This window comes from Delphinus delphis, chromosome 7 (assembly GCF_949987515.2).
Source record: "Delphinus delphis chromosome 7, mDelDel1.2, whole genome shotgun sequence".
NCBI classification, from domain to species: Eukaryota; Metazoa; Chordata; class Mammalia; order Artiodactyla; family Delphinidae; genus Delphinus; species Delphinus delphis.
This window is the reverse complement of record NC_082689.1, coordinates 32,832,300-32,856,030: the sequence shown is the minus strand read 5'-3', so window position 1 is coordinate 32,856,030 and position 23,731 is coordinate 32,832,300. Positions and strand designations below refer to the sequence as shown.

The 23,731-nt window shown below is 33.9% G+C and overlaps 1 protein-coding gene across 6 annotated transcripts in view; it reads left to right on the top strand.

Moving 5' to 3' along the window:
• Positions 1–23,731, top strand: part of CARF (calcium responsive transcription factor) — a 53,961-nt gene that overhangs the window by 24,972 nt on the left and 5,258 nt on the right. For 5 of the 6 annotated variants that reach the window (XM_060016269.1, XM_060016270.1, XM_060016271.1 and 2 more), the window contains 9 exons: positions 276–360; positions 3,323–3,512; positions 8,070–8,190; positions 10,608–10,751; positions 12,415–12,648; positions 14,314–14,476; positions 15,464–15,527; positions 20,882–21,012; positions 21,400–21,769. In XM_060016269.1, the coding sequence (XP_059872252.1) occupies positions 276–360; positions 3,323–3,512; positions 8,070–8,190; positions 10,608–10,751; positions 12,415–12,648; positions 14,314–14,476; positions 15,464–15,527; positions 20,882–21,012; positions 21,400–21,769 (1,502 nt within the window). Of the gene's footprint in view, positions 1–275; positions 361–3,322; positions 3,513–7,473; positions 7,564–7,954; positions 8,191–10,607; positions 10,752–12,414; positions 12,649–14,313; positions 14,477–15,463; positions 15,528–20,881; positions 21,013–21,399; positions 21,770–23,731 lie in introns of those variants that run through there. The other variant, XM_060016274.1, reaches the window with a different exon arrangement.

Sequence of the window (23,731 nt, the reverse complement as noted above, 5' to 3'; positions counted from 1 at the left end):
CACTTGAATTTGTTGAAACTACAGGTATTTGGAAGAACAAAGTTAGACTTTTGCTTTAGCAATTGATGAAATAGTAATGATTAAAAAAAGCGTAATTACATCCATCAGACCGATCTGCCATTATTATTACAATTTCTAATTGATGACCTCAGTATTGTCTTTGACTGGCTAAGAGGATAAAGCAACTGAATGCTGTGTGTGTGTATGTGTGTGTGTGTGTGTGTGTGTGTGTGTGTAACTTGTAATATATATTTATATATGCCCCCCCATCCCAGAATACTTGAAGAACCCTTTTTGGCTCCACTCCAGCCACTTTCTTCTAACACACCTATATGGGCCTGTCGTCTTAGGAGCTGTGAGGTGAGTTAAAAAATAATCCTTATGTAGATTCACTTAGTTGATTATAACTACAATTCATCCCAAAATGTCCACTTTTGAGTACAACTAATAGAAGCTGTATCTGTAATATTTTGTTCATGTTTGTGCTAACTCTTTTATTCCTTAGAGCTTGTAAGCTCTGTTAAAGCAGAGATCTTATAAATCCCTTCACACTTCACTGTCATTTCATTTCTTCTCTTACAACTCTTTTCCCTTGTCTTCCATAAAACTTCACTATCATGTTTCTCTACTTTTTATCCTTTAATCATTCCTTCTGTTTCTTTGCTTGGCATTTATTTCTTTTCATATTCTCAGCAGAAATTCTTCAAGAGTCACCATTTGACCTTGTCTTATTTCTCTACATTTTATCCCTTGTAGAGCTTAACAGCTTTGTTGACTTTCAATTCTCAGTTTTATAAAAATGATTCCCAAATCTCTATCACCAGTTCTTTAATTCTGCCCTTGCTTTTGTCCCAGATCTCTAGCTACTTACTTGAAGCTTTACTTAGATTTCACCTCAAATTCACCATATCTAAAGAGAAATTATCTGCCATACCACAACTAGCTCTACTTCCTAAATTCCTTGTCTGTGTAATAACAAATACCATCTCCTTAGATACAAAGTTTTAGACTAATTTCTTCCTTTCCCATATTCAGATAGTCACCTGATTCTTTTAGTTTTTTTCTTTAAAGTGGTTTAAAGGGAGCTTTTCCCACAGACCTTTGTTATCTTGAACTCAATTATGGTAACAGCCTTCCCATTAATCTCTTTGACTTTTCCATTTCTAGTCCTAACTGTGTAGTTTTCTAAAACTACTTATCTTTAAATATTACTTTCATTGTCTTTTCTCACTGCCCAATAAGCTCAGTGTTATTTTTCCACATCATTTAGCCACTTGTTACTAGCTTTCAAGGTCTTCTATAATCAGGTATCACCTTATCTTATCCTTTTTTATTTCCTGCTTTTCTCCAATTCATCTTTCATTCGTGTTAGCCAAGTATTCCTACTTGGTACACACACTTCAGAATCTTCCTTTATCTCCTCCTTCACTTGTGTTTATTTCCATTTCCTAATATGTTATTTTTTCTTCTACTAACCTTTCTAACTACTATTCTTCAAATCCCAATGCAAGTCCTATATGTCTTTTCTGTAATAGTCTAATGATTACTTTATCTTTTACCTATTTATCTCTTAAAATTTTATTTATGTATTTATTTGGTTGTGCCGGCTCTTAGTTGCGGCAGGCAGGCTCCTTAGTTGCAGCTCACGGGCTCCTTAGTTGTGACATGCAAACTCGTAGTTGCAGCATGCATGTGGGATCTAGTTCCCTAACCAGGGATCAAACCTGGGGCCCCCTGCATTGGGAGCGCGGAGTCTTATCCACTGCGCCACTGGAGAAGTCCTTATTTATCTCTTAAAATTCTTTGATAATTATTACCATTACCATTCTTAATTATTTGCTAGCTTGGGTTGTTCACTATTATATACCTTTTAGACTATACACTTTTTGTGGAAAAGGACCATGCACTTCTACATATAAACCATATATGGTAATGAGTATTTAATTATTAAAATGCTTCATTGTTTTAAACAAATCTTAAAATATGGCAAGGAAAAACATTACTTGAGTTTTAATGTTTTGAGAAAATTTCTAATCATGAAGTCTAATGATGTATTACATTTGTTAGGACATCATCACTGTTGTTGCTTTTCTAAGTGTTACGTACGTATGTATGTATAGACAGTAAGATTTTTTTTCCCTTCACACTTTTTGTTAGTCATAGTTTTTCACTGGTTTCCTAAAGGTACTATTCTTGTCGTTTGATGAGGGTTTTTAACATCATTATTATAAACTTTATGAAATGCTATGGACATTAAAGCATTAGCAATTATGTGGCCAAATTACTTCATTTTACACCATGGTACATTGTGTAGCTAATCTAACATCATATATCTTGTAAGAAATTAGTTAAAACTGTCCAGCAGCCTGAATTATCTCAAAGATTGAAGGATTCTTTTTCTCCAAGCTATATCAATAGTGAAAAATATTTTTGGTTAATGGCTGAAGAAATATTTTCTGCATTTTGCTTAAAAATATTGCTTAGTAGTCCTTTTTACTTTTTGAATTTCCATTTAAAGGTGTTTTTCTTATAGGCATTTTTTAGATTTGACCAAAATCTGTTAGTTGGACAAATTTCAATACTGCATTAAACTTTTATCTCCTGATATGGGTCTGACTGCATTGTACTAATTCTGAATTTTTCCTTTCATTAACAACATTATATGCTGTATTCATTTTATTTGTACAAACATGCTATAGCTAGAGTTAATGTTCCTACTTTTATTTGTAGGGATATTTTGATGAGGAAATATCTAGGCTAGAAGAAAATTCATAAGCATAGGCATTTTCGTTATTTTTAGGGGAAATTGTAGATAATGTATTGTTTGGAATCAGAATATCTCTTTTTATTATGGCTCAAAGTATACCTACAAAAGTATGTTGATACCTTCCTTTTGTTAAATGTATTCTTGCCAGGTGAAATGTTTAGTCTAATTAGGAGGAAAAAGATCTCTATTCCACATCTCTGCTCTTATTCCCTATAAGGGAGAAACATACCTGGAATCAATTCTAGGTCTAAATGCATTTCAGTTTAAGAGATCACAGTTAAAAAATTTCTCTGGGTATAGAAAAAGCTTTTCTTCTAGTTGAGGGATACTCAGAAGGTTGTGGATAGATAATATCAATTTATTTACATGATTTGTTTATACCTTGCCTTATTTCAGGAAGAATTTAAGACAGCTTACAAAAATACTTAAAAATATATTAGCAAGGTGGAAGTTAAAAGTGGGAGCTAAAGAATAAAGAACAAGAATGGAACCATAAAATGGAAGTAAGAAATGTATATCTGAATAAGTGATATGTGTGTGAATTTCTACATGCAGAAAATTGGAGATTCATACCGTGGCTACTGTGTAAGTGAGACTGAATTAGAAAGTGTCCTAACATTTCACAAGCAGCAAACACAGAGTGTTTGGGGGACCCGCCAATCTCCAAGCCCAGCCAAGCCAGCTACACGCTTGATGTGGAAATCCCAGTATGTCCCATATGATGGAATCCCATTTGTCAATGCAGGTACTTTTTTAAAGATTTATTTTAAAAAGTTCAGCAGCAGCCATGATCTGTTGTGAAAATGTGGTTTTCCTAAGGTGATAACATTTTCATTTTGGTAGATGACAACTGACTGTTAATTGGTGAAAATGCATATTAAACTAAAAAGAAAACTTACAGTAAATATAACCAATTATTTTATGTTGTAAAATTGTATTTTAGTATATTAGGGTAAATAAATAATACTTCATACTGAAAAATAGAAAGTAAAAAATATTTAAATTCCGGGTAGACCTATTTAATAAAAATCAAACCATAGAGCAGTTTTATTATTTTAAATATGTATAGCTGGTTGGTTTTTTTTTTTTTCCCATCCAATCCTGATAGTCTCTCCTTCTCTCTTGATTTGTCTTTTGGGAAAAAAATCGGTGTCCATTTTATATAGTGTATAACTCAGGAGTTACTGTATAGAACTGGTATACAATCTGGAGTTATTATATAGAATTCTAATATTAGGGTTCTCAAGTATCAGGTATGTTACATACAGCATTCTCAAACACTGGGCTAGTGTTTACTAAAGCAGTAGAGTTTCAGACAATTTCCAGAGAGTCACCGTAGGACTAGTCAGACCCCAAAGAACCTAAGAATAAGTGATTTATTTGAGAAATATGGGGGCATTGATTTAACTAGAAGAGTTGCAGCCTCATCCTGGACCTCTGAGGGTAAAGAGAACTACTTAGAGGAAGCTGAGATAAATGTAACCCCTTCTGCCCAGATTTTATTCTCCTCCCCAGTTTAAAATCCCTTCTTAACTCCCCTCAGGCAGCTACTACATGAATTTGGTGTGTATTTTTATACTTTATCATACATGTTTGTATTTATAATAATATATTTTATTGTTTTGAACATTTTAAAGTATGTGTAAGTAATAAACTATAGATATTCTTAGGTAAACTTTTCACTCATTCTTATTTTTGAAATCTATCCATATTGATAACTATAAATTCTAGTTAACCCAAATTAATTATTATATAATTTAACATTATATAATAATCTATTACTTAAATTTGGTCATTCCAGCGTATGACCAAACTGCAGTTATTTTTCTACTAATGATCATTTAGGTTGTTTCCAATTTTTCAATATTACAAAGAATTCTATGGTCTAACCTCCATGATACATGTTTTCTGTTGGAAAGTTGTAAGTAGTTTACTAGAGTGTGTGCATTAAAGTGGAATTACTTTACAAGATTATCTCAAGTTGCTCTCTAAGGTGGTGTTCAGGTCCAAAATCTCTAAACTTTTTTTTCCCAAATGTATTTCAGAATTCTGTATTTTTGGACTATAATATGGTAATATTACAGAATACTCCTAGCAAGTATTCCATAGACAATATCACATAATCAAACACAGTAATTCATTATGCATAGCCACACTAAAAGGAATAAAGACTATAAATAGCCTCATAAAGTTCAGGTCAGGTTTTGCAGCCAAATGTATTCCAAAAATTTTTGTTTTCCATGCTTTTTAAATATGAGAATCATACGTGAGGAATTGACAACCTGTATCAATTTTTAGTCCTTTGAGCAATGTATGAAAATTTCCCTTTCCCACATTCATTCTGTGATTTGACATTGTCAGATTTTTAAAAATCTTTATGCTATGGGAATTTTCATATGCATATCAAAGTAGAGGTAATAATGTATGAAATCTCATAACTCCGTGTATGCATCATCCAGCTTCAACAAGTATCAGCATGTGGTCAATCTTGTGTCATTTATACCCCTACCCACTTCTTCAGGAAATTCCAGATATCATTTCATCTATAGTTACTAAAGATGATTTTACAGGAAATTCCAGATATCGTTTCATCAATAACTACTAAAAGTATATAAGATATTTAAGGTATTAAAGTATATATCTGAAATATAAGGATATCCCATTATCCCACTTTAAAAAATTAACAGTAATTTCTTTTTTTTTTTTAATGTTGTAATTTTTAATTTTTTGGCCATGCTGCATGGCATGTGGAATCTTAGTTCCCCAACGCCCCCTGCAGTGGAAGCGTGGAGTCTTAACCACTGGACCACCAAAGGAGTCCGAACAGTAATTTCCTAATATCATAAGTTGTCCATTGTTCACATTTCTCCACTTACCATAATTCTTTTTGCAGAGGTTTGTATAAATTCACATGCAAACCAAGTTTATGGATCAAATTTGGTTAAGTTACCAAGTTTATGGATCAAATTTGGTTAAGTTTCTTCTCATCTAAAAACTTCTCTCCTCTTTTCCCCCAGGTAGTTTGTCCTGTACACTTTGCCATATTCAGGATTTTGCTGATTCTATCTCTGGTGTTTTTTAACATGTTCTTTTATCTCCTGTATTTCCTGTAATCTGTTAGATGTATGAGTTTGATTAAATGAAGATTTAATCTTGATTAAAGTATTTTGCGAGAATACTTCATAGGTGTGCTGTGTATTTCTTATCACTACCTATGTAGCATTTTTAACTGTAAGATTGATCAGTGGATTCAGTTGTTTTAGAGTATTGTCAAATTTTTTATGTTTACCAATTTGAAGAGTGTGAGAGTATCTTACTATTGTTTTATTTTTTTAAATTAATGAATTTTTGGCTGTGTTGAGTCTTTGTTGCTGCACATGGGCTTTCTGTAGTTGCGGCGAGTGGGGGCTACTCTTCATTGCAGTGTGTGGGCTTCTCATTGTGGTGGCTTCTCTTGTTGCGGAGCACGGGCTCTAGGCGTGTGGGCTTCAGTAGTTGTGGCAACGCGGGCTCAGTAGTTATGGCTCGCGGGCTCTAGAATGCAGGCTCAGTAGTTGTGGCGCACGGGCTTAGTTGCTCCGTGGCATGTGGGATCTTCCCGGACCAGGACTTGAACCCATGTCTCCTGCATTGGCAGGTGGACTCTTAACCAGTGTGCAACCAGCGAAGTCCTTAGTATTGTTTCAATTTGCATTTCCCTGTTTACTAGTGAAGTTGAGCGTCTTTTTGTTTATTTAATATCCTTTTGTTTCCTTTCTGAATTGCCTATTCATAGTCTTTGCCCATTTTTCTGTTTGGTAGTTAGTTTTTATTTTTAAATTATTTATGGTTCTTTATATTCTGCATATTCTTTGTTTTATGTATTATAAAATATTGTTTCTCAAACTGTGATTTTCCTTTTACCATCATTTAGAAGAAGTTAGTTATCAGCCTTATCAACACTTTTATTCATGGTTGGTGTTTTTCAGGGTTTTTAAATATATATATTTATTTATTTATTTGGATGCATTGGGTCTTAGTTGTGGCACGCGGGATCTTGCGGCACGCGGGCTCTTCGTTGTGGCACGTGGGCTTCTCTCTAGTTTGCTGTGCAGGCTCTAGAGCATGTAGGCTCAGTGGTTGCGGCTTGTGGGCACTCTGGTTGTGACGTGTGGGCTCTAGAGCACGTGGGCTCTGTCGTTGCTTGCCCTGCAACATGCGGGATCTTAGTTCCCTGACCAGTGATCGAACCTGTGTCCTCTGCATTGGAAGGTGGATTCTATCACTGGGCCATCAGGGAAGTCCCTGGGGTTTTGGGTTTTATATTTGAAAAGTTTGCTGTACCCTACATAGATTAGGATATCCAACTTAAAATCCTAGATTGTATAGTTTTCACTTCTGCTTATTTGTGTTATCTATGGTACTGTAACAAATTACCCCAAATGTGGTGGTTGAAAACAACAAACATTTATTGTCTCACAGTTTCTATGGGTCAGGAATCCAAGAGCAGCTTAACAAGGTGGTTCTGCCCCAGGTTCTCTCACAAGACTGCAATTAAGATGTTGGCTGGATCTGCCGTCGTCTCAGGACTTGACTGGGGGAGGATCTGCTTCCACGCTCACTCATGTGGCTGTTGGCAGGCCTTATTCCTTGCCAGGTGGGCCTCTTCACAGAGCTGTCTCACCACATGATATCTGATTTCACCAGGAGAGAGCAATCCAAGCAAGAGCAAGAAAGTACCCAAGATGGAAGTCACAGTCTTTTTATAACCTAATATCAAAAATAACATCCTGTCACTTCTGCCATGTTCAGTAGAAGTAAGTTAGTAAGTCTAGCTCATGCTCAAGGGGAGGGGATTACCAAGGACATGAGTACTAAGAGGCAGAGATCATTGGGAGCCATCTTAGAGGCTGGTAATCACATTATTCTAACAGCTCAAAAAGAAATAAGGAATTATAAAAGGAAATAAAATTTTAAATGATACTAATATTTACTAACAAATATAGCATTTGCTAATTTCTACTTATAAAGTAGTAAATTTTATTATTAAAAACCATACATATGTAAATACCAGTTGACAGTCAGTAAATGTGGTATTTGCTAATTTCCTTACCATAATGCGGTACATTTGGTAACTATTACAATAAACTTTTAAATTTATGTGTTTGTACATCTTAGTAAGTCTTACTGATGTTTTCTTTCCTTAAGGTTGTATAATTGGAAGTATAGATTTTGTCATTGCCACCACCAAGTTATTTTTAATCTAGTGTCCAGAACAGATGGATACTTGAATTAAATATCAATAGTTGGTTTTGGCCCACAGGGAGTAGAGCTGTGGTAATGGAGTGTCAGTATGGGCCAAGAAGAAAAGGTTTCCAGTTAAAAAAAATCAGTGAGCAGGAAAGCAGGTCTTGTCAGCTCTACAAAGCTACTTGTCCAGCCCGGTAAGCTTTATTTTCTTTTATTTCTTTTTTATTAAGTACTTATTTTTGAATAGCTAATATGCACATTTTTATTAAGTTTAAGCAGTGCCAAAAGCATACAGTGAAATCTGTTTCCTCTTACCCCTGCTTCCTGTGTCCCACTTTAAGGCAACAACTCTTACCAATTTCTTGAGTAACCTTGCAAAGATATTCTGTGTATATGCATATAGGTATATACTCTACTGTCATAAATGTTGAAGATCTCAGTAAAGATTACTAATATTTTCTTTCCTTAAATTTGGGTAGTAGCCTACCTTCTTTCCGGCTATGAATTCACATTGATACATTTCCATTCTGAATGCCTATTGTAGTTATTTGCTGCACAGCTATTATGCTTCATACTAGTGTGAATGTAGAGATATATATTCCTCTACATTTAAAAAAATTTTTTATTGAAGTATAGTTGATTTACAATGTTGTGTTAATTTCTGCTGTACAGCAAAGTGATTCAGTTATACGTATAAATATTCTTCTTCATATTCTTTTCCATTATGGTTTATCACAGGATATTGATATAGTTCCCTGTGCTATACAGTAGGACCTTGTTTTACTCTATTTTTTTCATTCTCAGTATATCTCAAAGTTGGCTCCATGTCTATATTTAAATGAACCGATTACTTCTTTTTATTGATTGATCAACTGATTTTAAAAAGTGAGATAAAATTGACATACAAATTATGTTATTTTCATGGTTCCTTCTTTTTAATAGCTATATAATATTTCATTTATAGATGAATTATCATTTACTTAATTAGTCCTCCAACAATGGACATGTAGGCTCTGGAAAATATTCTTTATTATTATATACAAAGCTTCAGCTAATAACATTGTACCTATTTGTACACTTGTGTAAGTATATTGATGGAATAAATTCCTTGAAATGAAATTGCTAGGGCAAGTGTTGTATTCTTTTTAAATGTTGACAGGTGTTGCAGAGTTGCTTTGTAGAGTGATTTTACCAATTATATTCATACCAGCAATGTAGAAGACCAGCAGAGTAAGTTTTAGGTAGAATAGGACTACTGAGTAGTCATTGCTGTGGCTGAGAATGAATAATGTGCACCAATTAAAGATTTTTGTAATGTTCTTTACTAATATTCTTTTTTCACACATTGAAAGTGTTTTAAATCATAAGATAAAATTTTTAAATAACATGTAAATGTTGGATTTAGTTGAGCTTTGAAACATTTTATTTTAGCATTACATCTCATATCACAAACCCCAGCATTCTCAAGAAGTTTTTAAAGCCAGTTAAGAAGACTTTTCATGTTTAATCTGATAATGATAACTTTAGACAATATTTAAACCTGACCATTAAACAAAACTTTGCTTTTAAATATAAGCAGTGTAGATCATTAAACAAAACATTGCTTTTAAATATGAGCAATGTAGAACTTTAGATATAACTTGGGAGAAAATCTATACGTGAAGAGATAATTTTATTCTCTATCATTCTATAAGTACTTTTTGAGTATCTGCTCTGTGCCCAGCAACAACATTGGGTGCCATGGGAAGGAGGGGAGACTAAAAGAGGTATATGATTTTACTTAATCATGGGAAACTTAAAATATTGTTGGGGTAGATCAGGAAGCAACAAACTATAAGAGAACATAATAGTATTGTATATAATGTTAAATATGTGGATTAGCTAACTGTCTTCAGAGAAGGAATATATCCTAGCAAACTCATTAACAGGAAAGAAAATGGAACTTAACCTGGATACTGAAGTTTAGATTGAATTTGGTAGATAGAGAATTAGAAGGAAGATATGGTAGGGTAGGAGAATGATATAAAGAAAGATATAGCATGATTGTGTATTTGGTATCAGAGGAGGAAGGAACATTGAGATGATAAACTTAACAGGAAAAGCAATTTTATATTTGAAGTGATGAAAAGATGGGTAAATAAATTAGAATCATATAGAATGCCTTGAATGCTAAGAAATTTGTGCTTGATTAAAGAACAGATGGATTCTTCAACAGAGAAGTACAAATGCAAAGAATTATTGTGGCATTGATATATCTAGTGGATTTAAGAAATAGAAGACTGGAGGCCTAGAGGCTCCAGAAGCAGGTAGTAAAGTAATCCAGGTGTGAGGTGTTTACAGCTTCAGGGAGAATGGAGAAGAGACAGATCCAGAAAAAAAAAGTTAATATTCATAATACTTAGACATTTTTACTAAAGTAATGATTATTAACTTGCTGAGTATTATACACGGAAAATATGGCATATCTTTCACATAATTATCTGAATGCTTTCTAGATTAATCGAATTTTCTCTAAACTCTGCTAAACTAATGCTAAAGTAAACTTGTGGTTGATAAGTTAGTCTTGAGGTTATAGTATAATGAAAACAATTCTTCTTTTTCTTATAAAAAGGATTTACATTAAAAAGGTACAGAAATTTCCTGAATATAGAGTTCCTACAGACCCCAAAATTGACAGGAAAATAATCCGAATGGAGCAGGAAAAAGCCTTTAACATGCTAAAGAAGAACTTGGTAGATGCTGGTGGTGTTCTTAGGTATGACATTTATATTGTTCTTTTATTTTACAAATTACTTCGCTCCATTTGGAAGAATTCTGTAATAAGAGAAATTATTATGTTTTCCAATTATTTCATTAAGAAATGGTTTTTATAAGGTAGATAGATGTCTTATTAGTTGCTCCCTAGGTATTAAAATGATTTACCACTGTATAAGCCATTGAGTTTATCGTCCAAATGTGGATAATTTTAACCAAAGAATTCTTTATACAATGTGGAAGTTTTTTCCCCAAATGATAAATACATATTTAGCAACACATTTTATTATATATTTAGTACGTTTTTTCAGATACTTATTAGGAACTGAACTTGCAGTCACCTACATATATTTTTAAAACCCATCTTTGATTACTTATGGCAGCCAGATATGAATTCTAAGCCCTATATAAAATTCCATTTTATATCTTTCATGCTTCAGGTTTTAAATAAGAAATATTAGCTTTCTTTCTTACTTTCATTTATGTGCTGGTCCAGGTGAAGAATTTATAAGGGGGTTAAGTGTATGGAATACAGTTTTTATGTGATCTTTAGAAAAAGTTTCAGATATATGAAAAATAAATACAATCAATAATTAGACTCTTCAGTTTGGAGAACATTTTGTATAATTTTTAAGTAGGCTCCGTTTCATGCAATATCAGACAGTGCAAGCATTTTGTATAAAGATATTTATTAAAACTGTATCCTATCAGATAAGTTCATTTTCCTAGACTCTGTTTTACTGCATGGCTGTAAGAAATCTGTGTTCACCTTTTAGTTGATTCTCTTGCTCATTGGGGCAAAAGGAGCTGGAGTGCTATGGGGGCAGTATGTTGAGTTCCTGTCTGAGAACATTCCCTCACATAGCTCGATCTTCGTAGGCACTAAATTTTATCCACTCTTTGGTTAGGAGGATTATACGTACAACACAGAAGTTGTAATTTGGGAACAAAATGGTAGAAGAATGGGAAAATACACAATTCAAAAGATGATTTTAAAATCTCATTATTTTGAGGTAAAGTTTACTTAATATGAAATTTTAAATACCATTTTCATGTATACCTAAATCTTGCACCCTCCTTAACTTTAAGGACATAGTAAAAGTCTATAAAGGTTTATAAAGATTTTTATTTAATTGGGTATAAAGCCAATCTTAGAAGAGTTAAGACAGAACATTTTAACTTTTATTTATATTTATTTTATTTTTATTTAATTTACGTAAAAATTTTAAATTTACATTTATTTAATATCATATAATCATATAATTTTTCTTAAACGATGATTCCTTCTCCTGATGAGTATTAACATAAGTAACTATGATTGTTGCTTTTTTTTTTTAATTTATTGATTTTTGGCTGTGTTGGGTCTTTGTTTCTGTGCGAGGGCTTTCTCTAGTTGTGGCAAGCGGGGGCCACTCTTCATCGCGGTGCGTGGGCCTCTCACTGTCGCGGCCTCTCTTGTTGCGGAGCACAGGCTCCAGATGCGCAGGCTGAGTAGTTGTGGCTCACGGGCCTAGTTGCTCCGTGGCATGTGGGATCTTCCCAGACCAGGGCTCGAACCCGTGTCGCCTGCATTGGCAGGCAGATTCTCAACCACTACACCACCAGGGAAGCCCTGATTCTTGCCTTTGTCTAGTAATATAATTTTAAATATTTTTTCTTGTCAGGTGGTATGTACAGTTACCTACTCAGCAAGCTCATCAGTATCATGAATTAGAGACTCCCTGCCTCCCTTTATCACCTTCCCCTTTTCCTATGTCTTCTCTTGAAGAAGAGGAAGCTGCAGTTAGAGATGAGAACTGTACATTACCCTCACGTCTACATCCTCAAGTAGCACATAAAATTCAAGAACTAGTATCACAGGGAATACAACAAGTGTATGCAGTAAGGAAACAGCTAAGGTACAGTAGAAACAAATTGTTCTTTTTCATTTCTGTTTGTTGGTTTAAATAGTACACTTAATATTATAGACATTTTCCAGGATATAGGCTATCAGAGTAGATAAGGAATATAGTTTATTAATTTATTAAAATAATCTTATTTATGAACTGATCATTTTTCTGCAGATGCTTGGCAAGCCATAAGTAATGATTCGAATTACTCATTTGAGATATTCCATATTCAGATTTGGCAAATTGGACTATTTCTAAATGATATATACATTGAATTATGTACTAAATACCTTTACAGAAAAAAAATTTGTAGAAAAGATTTTAAAACGTGGGCCAAGATACTTGTTTTAACCTGTTTGAAATGCAATTAAATTTTATTACAACAAAAGAATGTGGATAGTTTTTTTGTTTAATGAAATTTTATAGATAGTACTCTGGTCTAATTTTATTGATACTCAGGATATAATAATAATTATTACGTGGCACTTAGTATGTATGTGCCAGCTATTGTGCTAAGCACTTATAGGTATGATCTCATTTATTCTTATGACTCATGAAGTTTGTGTATTTATCCTCATTCTGCAGATGAGGAAATGGAGACTCAGGGTGGTTAAAGATATACAGGCAGAACTGAAATCTAGGTCTGACTACAGCCTGTGCTCTCCAGCATGATTTCTGCTACTTAACTGACCTTATTCCTTCTGGTTATTGTGTAGTCTGATCTGAACAACACAATGAGTATTTCCCAGGATTATTTCTTAATTAATACATGACTTTTCTATTTAGCAGCTTTCTTAGACATTTTATGTTTATTTCCATTGGGGCATTCTTAGAACAGAGCCAAAGTTTGGTAAGCCATCCACTATTTTACTAAACCTATATTGTAGAAACAGAGGTATAATACAGCTCTTCAATGTGGTCTACTGAATGTAATGCACAAAGAATATATATATTGAATTTTATCATTTCTTTTATATCTTTATTTTTTATAACCATCGTATGGCAATGCTGCCTTTTATTTCTATCTTCTCATTTGTCTACTTGTAAAATTTGAGCAGACGTATTTCATATATTAATTGATGACTTTTGAAAGCAATGAAACATGATGTTTATATGTATAACTTTGGTATAGGCCCAGTCTCTCTTACTTACTAGCTAGGTGTATAACTTTGGGGAAATGATTGGGTTGGCCAAAAAGTTCATTCGGATTTGTCCCTAACAGCTTACGAAAACCCGAACGAACTTTTTGGCCAAAGCAATACTTAACTTCTGTAGCCCTCTGTTCTCTCATCTGTAAAGTAGGAATGATAATTATACCTACCTCACAGGATTATAGTGTGGGTTAAAGGAGATACTAGATGTGAAGTGTTCAGTGCAGTGCCTGGCATTCAAAAACATATTATATTTAAATTGAAAATAGTGATTTCGTTAAATTCATAAAAATATCAAAGCTCATTCTAAGATATATAGGTGTTTAACCAATGAAAATATTACATTTCTTTAATCTGCATGAATTCCATGACTTAATGTATGGGAAAAAAGTGGAAAAATATAAATTACTTATAAAGCTGTAAACCATACTTAGAAGTTTATACTAAAAGAGAACTCTGTCATTTGAGCTGAATTAGATTGCTAGATTGTTTATGTTTTTATTCTATTTTATATTCTCCATAGAAAATTTGTGGAAAGGGAACTGTTCAAACCTGATGAGATACCTGAAAGACATAATTTATCCTTTTTTCCAACTGTAAATGATATAAAAAATCACATCCATGAGGTACAGAAATCCTTGAGAAATGGAGATAATGTATATAACTCAGAGATTATTCCAGCAACGGTATGATTACAACTGTAATTCCTTGTTTTACTACAACAATCCTTCTCAGCTGATGCATGATTGCTATTAGGCCATATAACTTATAACTTATTTCCTTATAACTGTGATATAAGGAAAAATGGTAGTATCTTTTTCTCAAAATGTGAACACTATGAACTCTCAGATAATGATTTGACTAAAATATTTTTTATTACTCTCACAAGAAGAAATATCAGCGAATTTCCAACCCTGACTATAATAACAATAGTAATCTTCACTTAAAAATCAACACATATTATCTCTGTAAAAAGTATATCTTATTCATTTAACAGATATTTATTGAGTACATACTGTGTATATCTCCACCTCTTTTTAAAATTTCAATAGAAGCAAGTTTAAATAGAATAGTTCAGAGTTGAATACACAAAGTGATGATGTTGGTTCTATATGCTGTCTATGGATATAAAGTTTACCTCACATTGTGATACTGTAGCTTTCTCCAGAAAAGTGGCCATTTCTATGAAAATTTTGCCTAATCTGAAGAGATTAATGTAGTTACCCAGGAACTGCTAATTGTAATACAAGCAGTGATTTTGGCATTAAAATCTCAAGTAGCAGTATTCTTTTCTCTATACATTTTTACTCTCTAAATTCAGTAACTGAATAGATTGAGACTTTTTTAAGCTAGAGCTACTATTCTTTTCTGTCCAAAACTCTTAGTTATTCACTATCCAAAATTCAGGAACTAAAACAGATTTGGTTAGCAGTAGTCTTTGCCATCTACACTTGCTATCCAAATTCTTGCTATCTGACCTTAGGAAGCTAATTTATTTGCATAGTTAAATATACTTAATACTTTGAGAATGCGAACAAATAAAGAGAGTAATTACAGAATAAAGCACATTTATACTATGACTGAATAAGATATGACAGTTGCATTGCTGTTTTAAAATAGTTTTCAGAATAAATGCTTTGTTCTTTTTACTGAAGTAAATGTTCCCATTTCAGCTTCAATGGACTACAGGTAGTGGGAATATTCTCAGAGAGACTGTGACAGTTACACTTGCAGAAGGTAGGTTATCTTGAATACTTTTAAGATATAAAATCAAACAGTGTTAAAATTGGAAGACATTTAAGATGTTATCTAATTTATCTCATCTAATTTATGGATAAGGAAACCATGTCCCAAAGAGGCAAGAGCAACTATGTTAGGATTTATGAAAATACTTCCAGCTATTTGAATTTCCTCCTATATAATCAGCTTTCCTTTTTTTTTTGGTATGGTTTTTTTTGTATGGTTTGTTTTTTCTCATATGTTCTTACTCCTTTGCTCTCTCAATATTCCAAGCTTATTTCAACCTTTTTGTTCTCTCTTCTAGAAATGTCTTTGTCTAGAAATGTCTCTTCTAGAAATGTCTTTTCTCCTCTTCTGTATGGTGAACTCCTCTCATTACTCACATAGCAATCTCTTTGGCTTTAAATGCTCTCTTAACTTCACCCCCTATGTACAGATGGATATTCACTCTTTTGTATTTATCTCTGCATTTAACATGGTATCCTTTGTTTATGCATATGTATCTTTCATTATGATTTGAGAATCATATTTTATTCAAATTAATATACCTAGTTCTTAGCATAATGGCTTCTAAAAAGTTAACACCTAAATAGATGCTTTAGGATAAGTTAATAATTATATACAGTACAATTTTTTTTTATTCTTTGGCTTATTAACCTTTAAGAGTCTCTTTGCCTATAAAATAACTCACAAATGCAGATGACATGATACTATACATAGAGAATCCTAAAGATGCTACCAGAAAACTACTAGAGCTAATCAATGAATTTGGTAAAGTAGCAGGATACAAAACTAATGCACAGATATCTCTGGCATTCCTATACACTAATGATGAAAATCTGAAAGTGAAATTAAGAAAACACTCCCATTTACCATTGCAACAAAAAGAATAAAATATCTAGGAATAAACCTACCTAAGGAGACAAAAGACCTGTATGCAGAAAATTATGAGACACTGATAAAAGAAATTAAAGATGATACAAATAGATGGAGAGACATACCATGTTCTTGGATTGGAAGAATCAACATTGTGAAAATGACTCTACTACCCAAAGCAATCTACAGATTCAATGCAATCCCTATCAAACAACCACTGGCATTTTTCACAGAAATAGAACAAAAAATTTCACAATTTGTATGGAAACACAAAAGACCCCAAATATTCAAAGCAACAATGAGAATGAAAAACGGAGCTGGAGGAATCAGGCTCCCTGACTTTAGACTATACTACAAAGCTACAGTAATCAAGACAGTATGGTACTGGCACAAAAACAGAAATATAGATCAGTGGAACAGGATAGAAAGCCCAGAGATGAATCCACACACATATGGTCACCTTATCTTTGATAAAGGAGGCAAGAATGTACAGTGGAGAAGGGGCAGGCTCTTCAGTAAGTGGTGCTGGGAAAACTGGACAGGTATATGTAAAAGTATGAGATTAGAACACTCCCTAACACCATACACAAAAATAAACTCAAAATGGATTAAAGACCTAAATGTAAGGCCAGAAACTATCAAACTCTTAGAGGAAAACATAGGCAGAACACTCTATGACATAAATCACAGCAAGATCCTTTTTGACCCACCTCCTACAGAAATGGAAATAAAAACAAAAATAAACAATAGGGACCTAATGAAACTTAAAAGCTTTTGCACAGCAAAGGAAACCATAAACAAGACCAAAAGACTACCCTCAGAATGGGAGAAAATATTTGCAGATGAAGCAACTGACGAAGGATTCATCTCCAAAATATACAAGCAGCTCATGCAGCTCAATAACCAAAGAACAAACAACCCAATCTAAAAATGGGCAGAAGACCTAAATAGACATTTCTCCAAAGAAGATATACAGATTGCCAACAAACACATGAAAGAATGCTCAACATCATTAATCATTAGAGAAATGCAAATCAAAAGTACAATGAGATATCATCTCACACTGGTCAGAATGGCCATCATCAAAAAATCTAGAAACAATAAATGCTGGAGAGGGTGTGGAGAGAAGGGTACACTCTTGCACTGCTGGTGGGAATGTGAATTGGTACAGCCACTATGGAGAACAGTATGGAGGTTCCTTAAAAAACTACAAATATAACTACCATACAACCCAGCAATCCCACTACTGGGCATATACCCTGAGAAAACCATAATTCAAAAAGAGTCATGTACCAAAATGTTCATTGCAGCTCTATTTACAATAGCCAGGAGATGGAAGCAACCTAAATGTCCATCATCGCATGAATGGATAAAGAAGATGTGGCACATGTATACAATGGAATACTACTCAGCCGTAAAAAGAAATGAAATTGAGTTATTTGTAGTGAGGTGGATGGACCTAGAGTCTGTCATACAGAGTGAAGTAAGTCAGAAAGAGAAAAACAAATACCATATGCTAACACATATATATGGAATCTAAGGGAAAAAAAAAAGTCATGAAGAACCTAGGGGTAAGATGGGAATAAAGACACAGACCTACTAGAGAACGGACTTGAGGATATGGGAAGGGGGAAGGGTAAGCTGTGACAAAGTGAGAGAGTGACATGGACATATATACACTACTAAATGTAAAGTAGCTAGCTAGTGGGAAGCAGCCGCATAGCACAGGGAGATCAGCTCGGTGCTTTGTGACCACCTAGAGGGGTGGGATAGGGAGGGTGGGAGGGAGGGAGACGCAAGAGGGAAGAGATATGGGAACAGATGTATAGGTATAACTGATTCACTTTGTTATAAAGCAGAAACTAACACCATTGTAAAGCAATTATACTCCAATAAAGATGTTAAAAAAAAAAGGAATAGAAGTTTTGGTAACTGACCTTTTATTATAAATAAGGAATTCCCTCCTCAGTTCCATTTTTTTAACATTTAATATGTAATTAATTAAAATCATAGTACCTTCACTGTAACATAAAAAAAAATTCACAAAGTCTTTAGAATTATTCATTTGTTCTGTGTATATTAACTCAGTGTGATAAATGCTGAGCCTAAAAAAAAAGTAAGTTTCTTGCTTCATTGAATTTAAAGTTTAGCAAGAGAAAAAGGCACTACAGTATATTCTAATGAATTACCTTTATGAATTGTGCCATGAGAGAATTGTGCCAAATTGTATGGGAATGGTGATAGAGACATGCAACTTAGTTTAAAAGTTACTTTCTCAAGTGTCCCTTCCCTATTCTCTAGACTGAGAACTGAAGAATGAATAGGAATTTGCCGATCAAAGGAATAGCATGTTTGAAGGCTGAGCAAGAAAGTGCTTGCTGTGTCCAAGGAACTTAAGAAAGCTAGTGTAAAGTATAGACAATGCTTAGAGATAAAACTGGTTCAACAAAACAGTTTTAGGAGGCCCTTTCAGCAGTCCAAGTGAAAGGTGATAGTGGTATAGATTACAGTTGGTGACATTTATACTAGAATTAGGCAGATTTAAGAGTTATTTAAAAAATTGAATTTGAAGGCCTTGGTTATTGATTGAACAGGTGTAGGAGGTAAAAGAGTGGGAATGATCTGGGATGACTCCTGAGTTTCTTCCATGAGCGACTGACTGACAGTGGCATTTACTGAGCTCAGCAATCCTGGCATAAGAGTTGGGTATTGGTAGCAGGGGAGAGAAAAAGATCCTGTGATCAAGTTTGGAAAAGTGTGAGTACCAATCATTTCAATGAGGTGGATTGGAAGGAACCCATATTGGCGTGGCTGAAGAATGAATGGGAGATGAATAAAGAAGCAGAGACAGTGTGGACCACTTCAAAAAGTTTGCTATGAAGTGGATATGGGGTTGAGGGAAGGTATGTTAGGAAAGGAGAGACCTGAAGAGATAGATGAAGATGAAGGTACTTGATAGGTTTGGTGATGGGAAGTTGAGTACATTTCTATCTGATAGCTTCTCTTTTCTCTTTAAGTAAGTGTTAAGAATGAGAAAAGATCACAGGAAGGGTGACCAAGATTTGAGGAAAATGGAGATTTAATATCATCCCTGATATAGAGTGAGAGAAACATTGTAAGATTGTCATATACATGAAGGTCCTATTGAGGCTGATGATCATGAATTGGTATTAGTAGTGACAGCAAATTTCTTCTTCAGTGACATTCAGCTTTACATGTATAGGCCCTGGAAGCCATTTTCATCCAGAATTAGGATTTTACCAGGGCGTTATGACCCAAGGACAGAGAGGAAAGGGAGTTTAAGGTATTTGCAAGAGAGTGACTAAAATTATAAGCCCAGGACTCTAAGCTGGATGGGGAGAGAATTTTATTAAGGAAGACAGTGATGGATCTGAAGAAAACTGAGGAATTAGTTAACTGGAGGTTCACGTGAAGTTGAAGCAGAATTGTAGTAGAGTACCTGAGCAAAATCCCTGGAAGAATAGAGGTTGTGATCAGAGAATGGGATGTTTGAATTAGAGATTTTACATGTGGAATAATAGTCCCAGGTATAATCATAGTAGCAAGTAACTGCAGCATAGTGAGGTGGGACAGTTAGAAATGAAGCAGCCAAGAAAAGTGAGGGTACTGTTAATCCTTTGAGGAAAATTCTCTTATTATCCTGATTTTACACATGAGGAAACTGAAGTTTAGAAACTGAGTTAAATAGAATGTTGAAGGCTACAGAGAAAAGCCAGCACTTAAATCCATCGTTGTCTGACACCAGGACCATTTTTTAAAATTACTCGGTTACACGGATGCGATATGCAGTATGGGAGCAATAAATAGTTGTTGATGATTGGTTTTAATTGGTTTTTGATTACCTTAAAGAGATGAATATATTTGGGTTAACATATAAGAATTACATGAGAAGGACTCAAATTCCCAAAGGGCAATTACTTTAAAATTGAGATATTTAGAAAAGAAAAATTTTTGCTCTTCTTCATTTATTCAAAAATGAGTTATTGAAAGAAATTTAGTACTATCATTATTGAAGACCTGCTTTATGCCAGGCATTGTCCTAGGCACTAGGGTTATCAAAGATGAGTTAAGTTTGGTCTTTGTAACTGAGATATTCAATAGGTGTTCCACATCTGGAGAAGCTTAGGTCCAGCATTATAGCATGAAAAAAATGGACTAGATTAGAACTACAGGTATAGAATCTTTTAAGGAAAAAAATAGCTTCTTACATCCCTTCCTAGATATACTGAATTAAAATTACTGGAGGTTGAATCTAGGAACTTATTTTTAAAGTTTAGTGATTCTGATGATCTACCAGGTTCTGGAAATAGTAGACTAGATAACTTCTTAAAGTCCGTTTCAAACCTTTGACCTTATTTCCTATTCCATTTCTGATAGTAAGGATTGTAATAAAGTATATCCTAGAAGCCATAAAAATTACTTTGTTTTAATAGTTTATTTTTTATATAATTTAGGAAATTCACAAGGAGAAGCAATTTCCAGCAAAGTGGAAACAAATCAGACAAGGGGTTCTTTGTCTCCAGAGCCAGCGCACTTGCTCTCCTCACTTTCTTCATTTCAGCCAAAAATATTCACACAACTACAGGTAAGTATCCAGTGTAATAGCCAAATTTGGGGCCCTTATCGTTCTTCTTCAATCTTCCCTCTTTTCTTAGGGATTTAACAGAATTGTTATAGAATTATAAAGATGATCAAAGATGTTTTCATCATTAATTTTCTGACTTTTTTGTTTCTTGATTTAAGATGATAATTCAAAGAATATGTTTTGGAAAAGTTTGAATTGACTATGCATGCGATAAAATTAGTTGTACTAATTTTCATTTGGTTCTTGTTTCTGTCCTCACTTAATATTTGTTATTAGCTATACTCTTAGCTTTTATTCCAATTTTGTGTCAAAAGAGTAATATATTTGATAAGAAAAACATACATAGTAAATTCAAACATTTTGATGTAACTCTTTTCGGTTCAAAAGGGTTTGCAGTTGCAACCAAGATTCACATCTTCTGATGGATCACCAGCTCTGATATCAGTAAATAATCACCCCTCCTCCAGTCCTTCAAGACTTCTGGATTCAGTAGGAAGTGCTGTAATGAATAATAATTCTTTGCTGCTTGGCCAAACTCATTGCCTTCAAACAGATACATGCCTAACCCAAAACAATAGTATTTCCTCTACCATGGGTAACCTTCCAGGACCCGATCAAAATCTGGTTGCAGTGGATCAGCTGGTGGAAGTTGGAGATGTTGAGGATACAGAGAATCTGGAAGGAAATGTTCATCGGATTCTGCTGGGAAATGTTCAGACCATTCCAATACAGATTATAGACAGCCACCCAGCTCTTAGTAAGTTAAAATCATATGATTTTATTTTTTTTAACCTTTATGGACTATCATTACTATTACACTAGAGAAAAAAACTGTCATTTCTACTCAGTGGGTTTATAATATATTAATAAATCAAGTAAAACCAGGAGAAAAAGGGAAGAAATTTGGTGACCATGAATTTAATAACTTTTAAACATTTTAGTGTTTTTCTTTATCAAAATTATTCATTCCCTAATTACCTAGTTTTACATGGAAAATCTGTGGTGAGGTGAAATCAGGAAGGTCATTTTTTTTTTTTTTTAGGAAGGTCATTTTTGAATGCATGAAAAAAATATTAGAGAAACTCTAAAAGGAAAACTATTTAGTGTAAAGGTTATTATGGAAAAATTGATACACACACACAAAGAAAAATGGGATGAAGTTGGCAGATGTAAAGGTTAAAAGGAGGATTTTGAGTTATAGACTTAAATGTTGAGTTCTATAGAAATTGAAAGAGAACTAGTAAGACTTGGGGACTTGGTTTTAATCCAAGACTTTGTTGCCTTCACTTTAGAATGAACCCAGTCAACATAGTAATAAATTCTGTTAACTGCTACTTGACCTATGCCATTTCTTTTCACACAAATTGTTCTGGATTGGGCGTTTTTGTGGGAAAAGATCTGCAGTTTGCTTTGAAGAACAAAAGTCTTCATAGAAATTATCCTTAGAACATATATTTTTCCCTCCATGTGTGAGATAGTGCCTTCCAGAAAAAAATCATTGGCTTTTAAATTTATAGGAAGCATACTTTTAAGAAAATTTCTCCAGAGGGCTGTGGCAGTTGTCTTTAGGAACTTTAGGAGAAGAGAGAGAAAAGGAATATACATGAACTAATCCTCACAACTACCCCATGAAATAGCTAGTATTGTCCCCATTCTACAGATGAGGAGACCAAGGCTCTGGGAGGTTAAGTAATTGCCTAAAAAATCACATCTAGTAAGTGACAGAGAGGGCATTTAAACCCGGATCTGTCTGCCTCCAAAACTTCTTCCAGTTCTAAGATCTCTCGTCCCTCCATTGTGCCAAGGATTTCTGGGAGCTGTAATTCAGATTGCCTTAAAGGAGACCCTCTTTGGATCTGAACTTGCGTGATCTATCAAGTTAGATCATGATTTTAGGGAATAGTTCACCTAAATATGAATTCTCAGGATCACTCAAATCCATCCTCTACTGGTTTTCTCGATATGGTGTAGGCTAAACTCTAACACACCTGTATGTGACAAGCATTAGGTGTGTTCAACACACTTTTCTGAGCAAGTATAGTCCCCTTGACCTTGGTTCCCCATAGCAACTGAAAAACTGATATTCCTGAGAAAGAGAAAGATTTTATCTTAGGTATCCCACCTGCCAGATCACAGTAGTGTTGCTGGTTTGCTACATTTACATTAATTTGGTCATAAGTACTTTGAAATTAGAATGGTAGTACATTCTGAAATGTTTCACATAAGCAAACACATAGCTCGTGCAGCTAAGTCAGAGCTATCATTTAAGATGTTGCATATTTTTTCTGAAGTATTTAAGTAGTGTGGTTTCTTTAGGGAGACAACATTGAGTGAGTATGGAGACCATATGAGAATGGTAACACATCAGTGGATTTGTAGTATATGTTTGCTGTTTGTAAAAAAAAAAAATCATTTTCAAATAATGAGAGGCTTCCTGACTTTTAGTCACACATATTTTTAAAGACAGTTGAGTTTAAATATGAGATATTCCTCATAATTTTATCAAATTATGGACTGATTTTTGGTCAAAGAATCTTTTGAAGAGTGTAACTTTGCAGTTTTCTTGGTCTCTTTTTTTTCCGTACTGAAGGAATTTAATATGAATGACCGTTAAGATGTCAGAAGCATTGAGTTCTCAAATACACCAACTGATTTTCTAAATTACTTGATTCTTTTTCCAAACTACTGTTGATTTTTTTTGCCTTGCTTCTAAATTCAT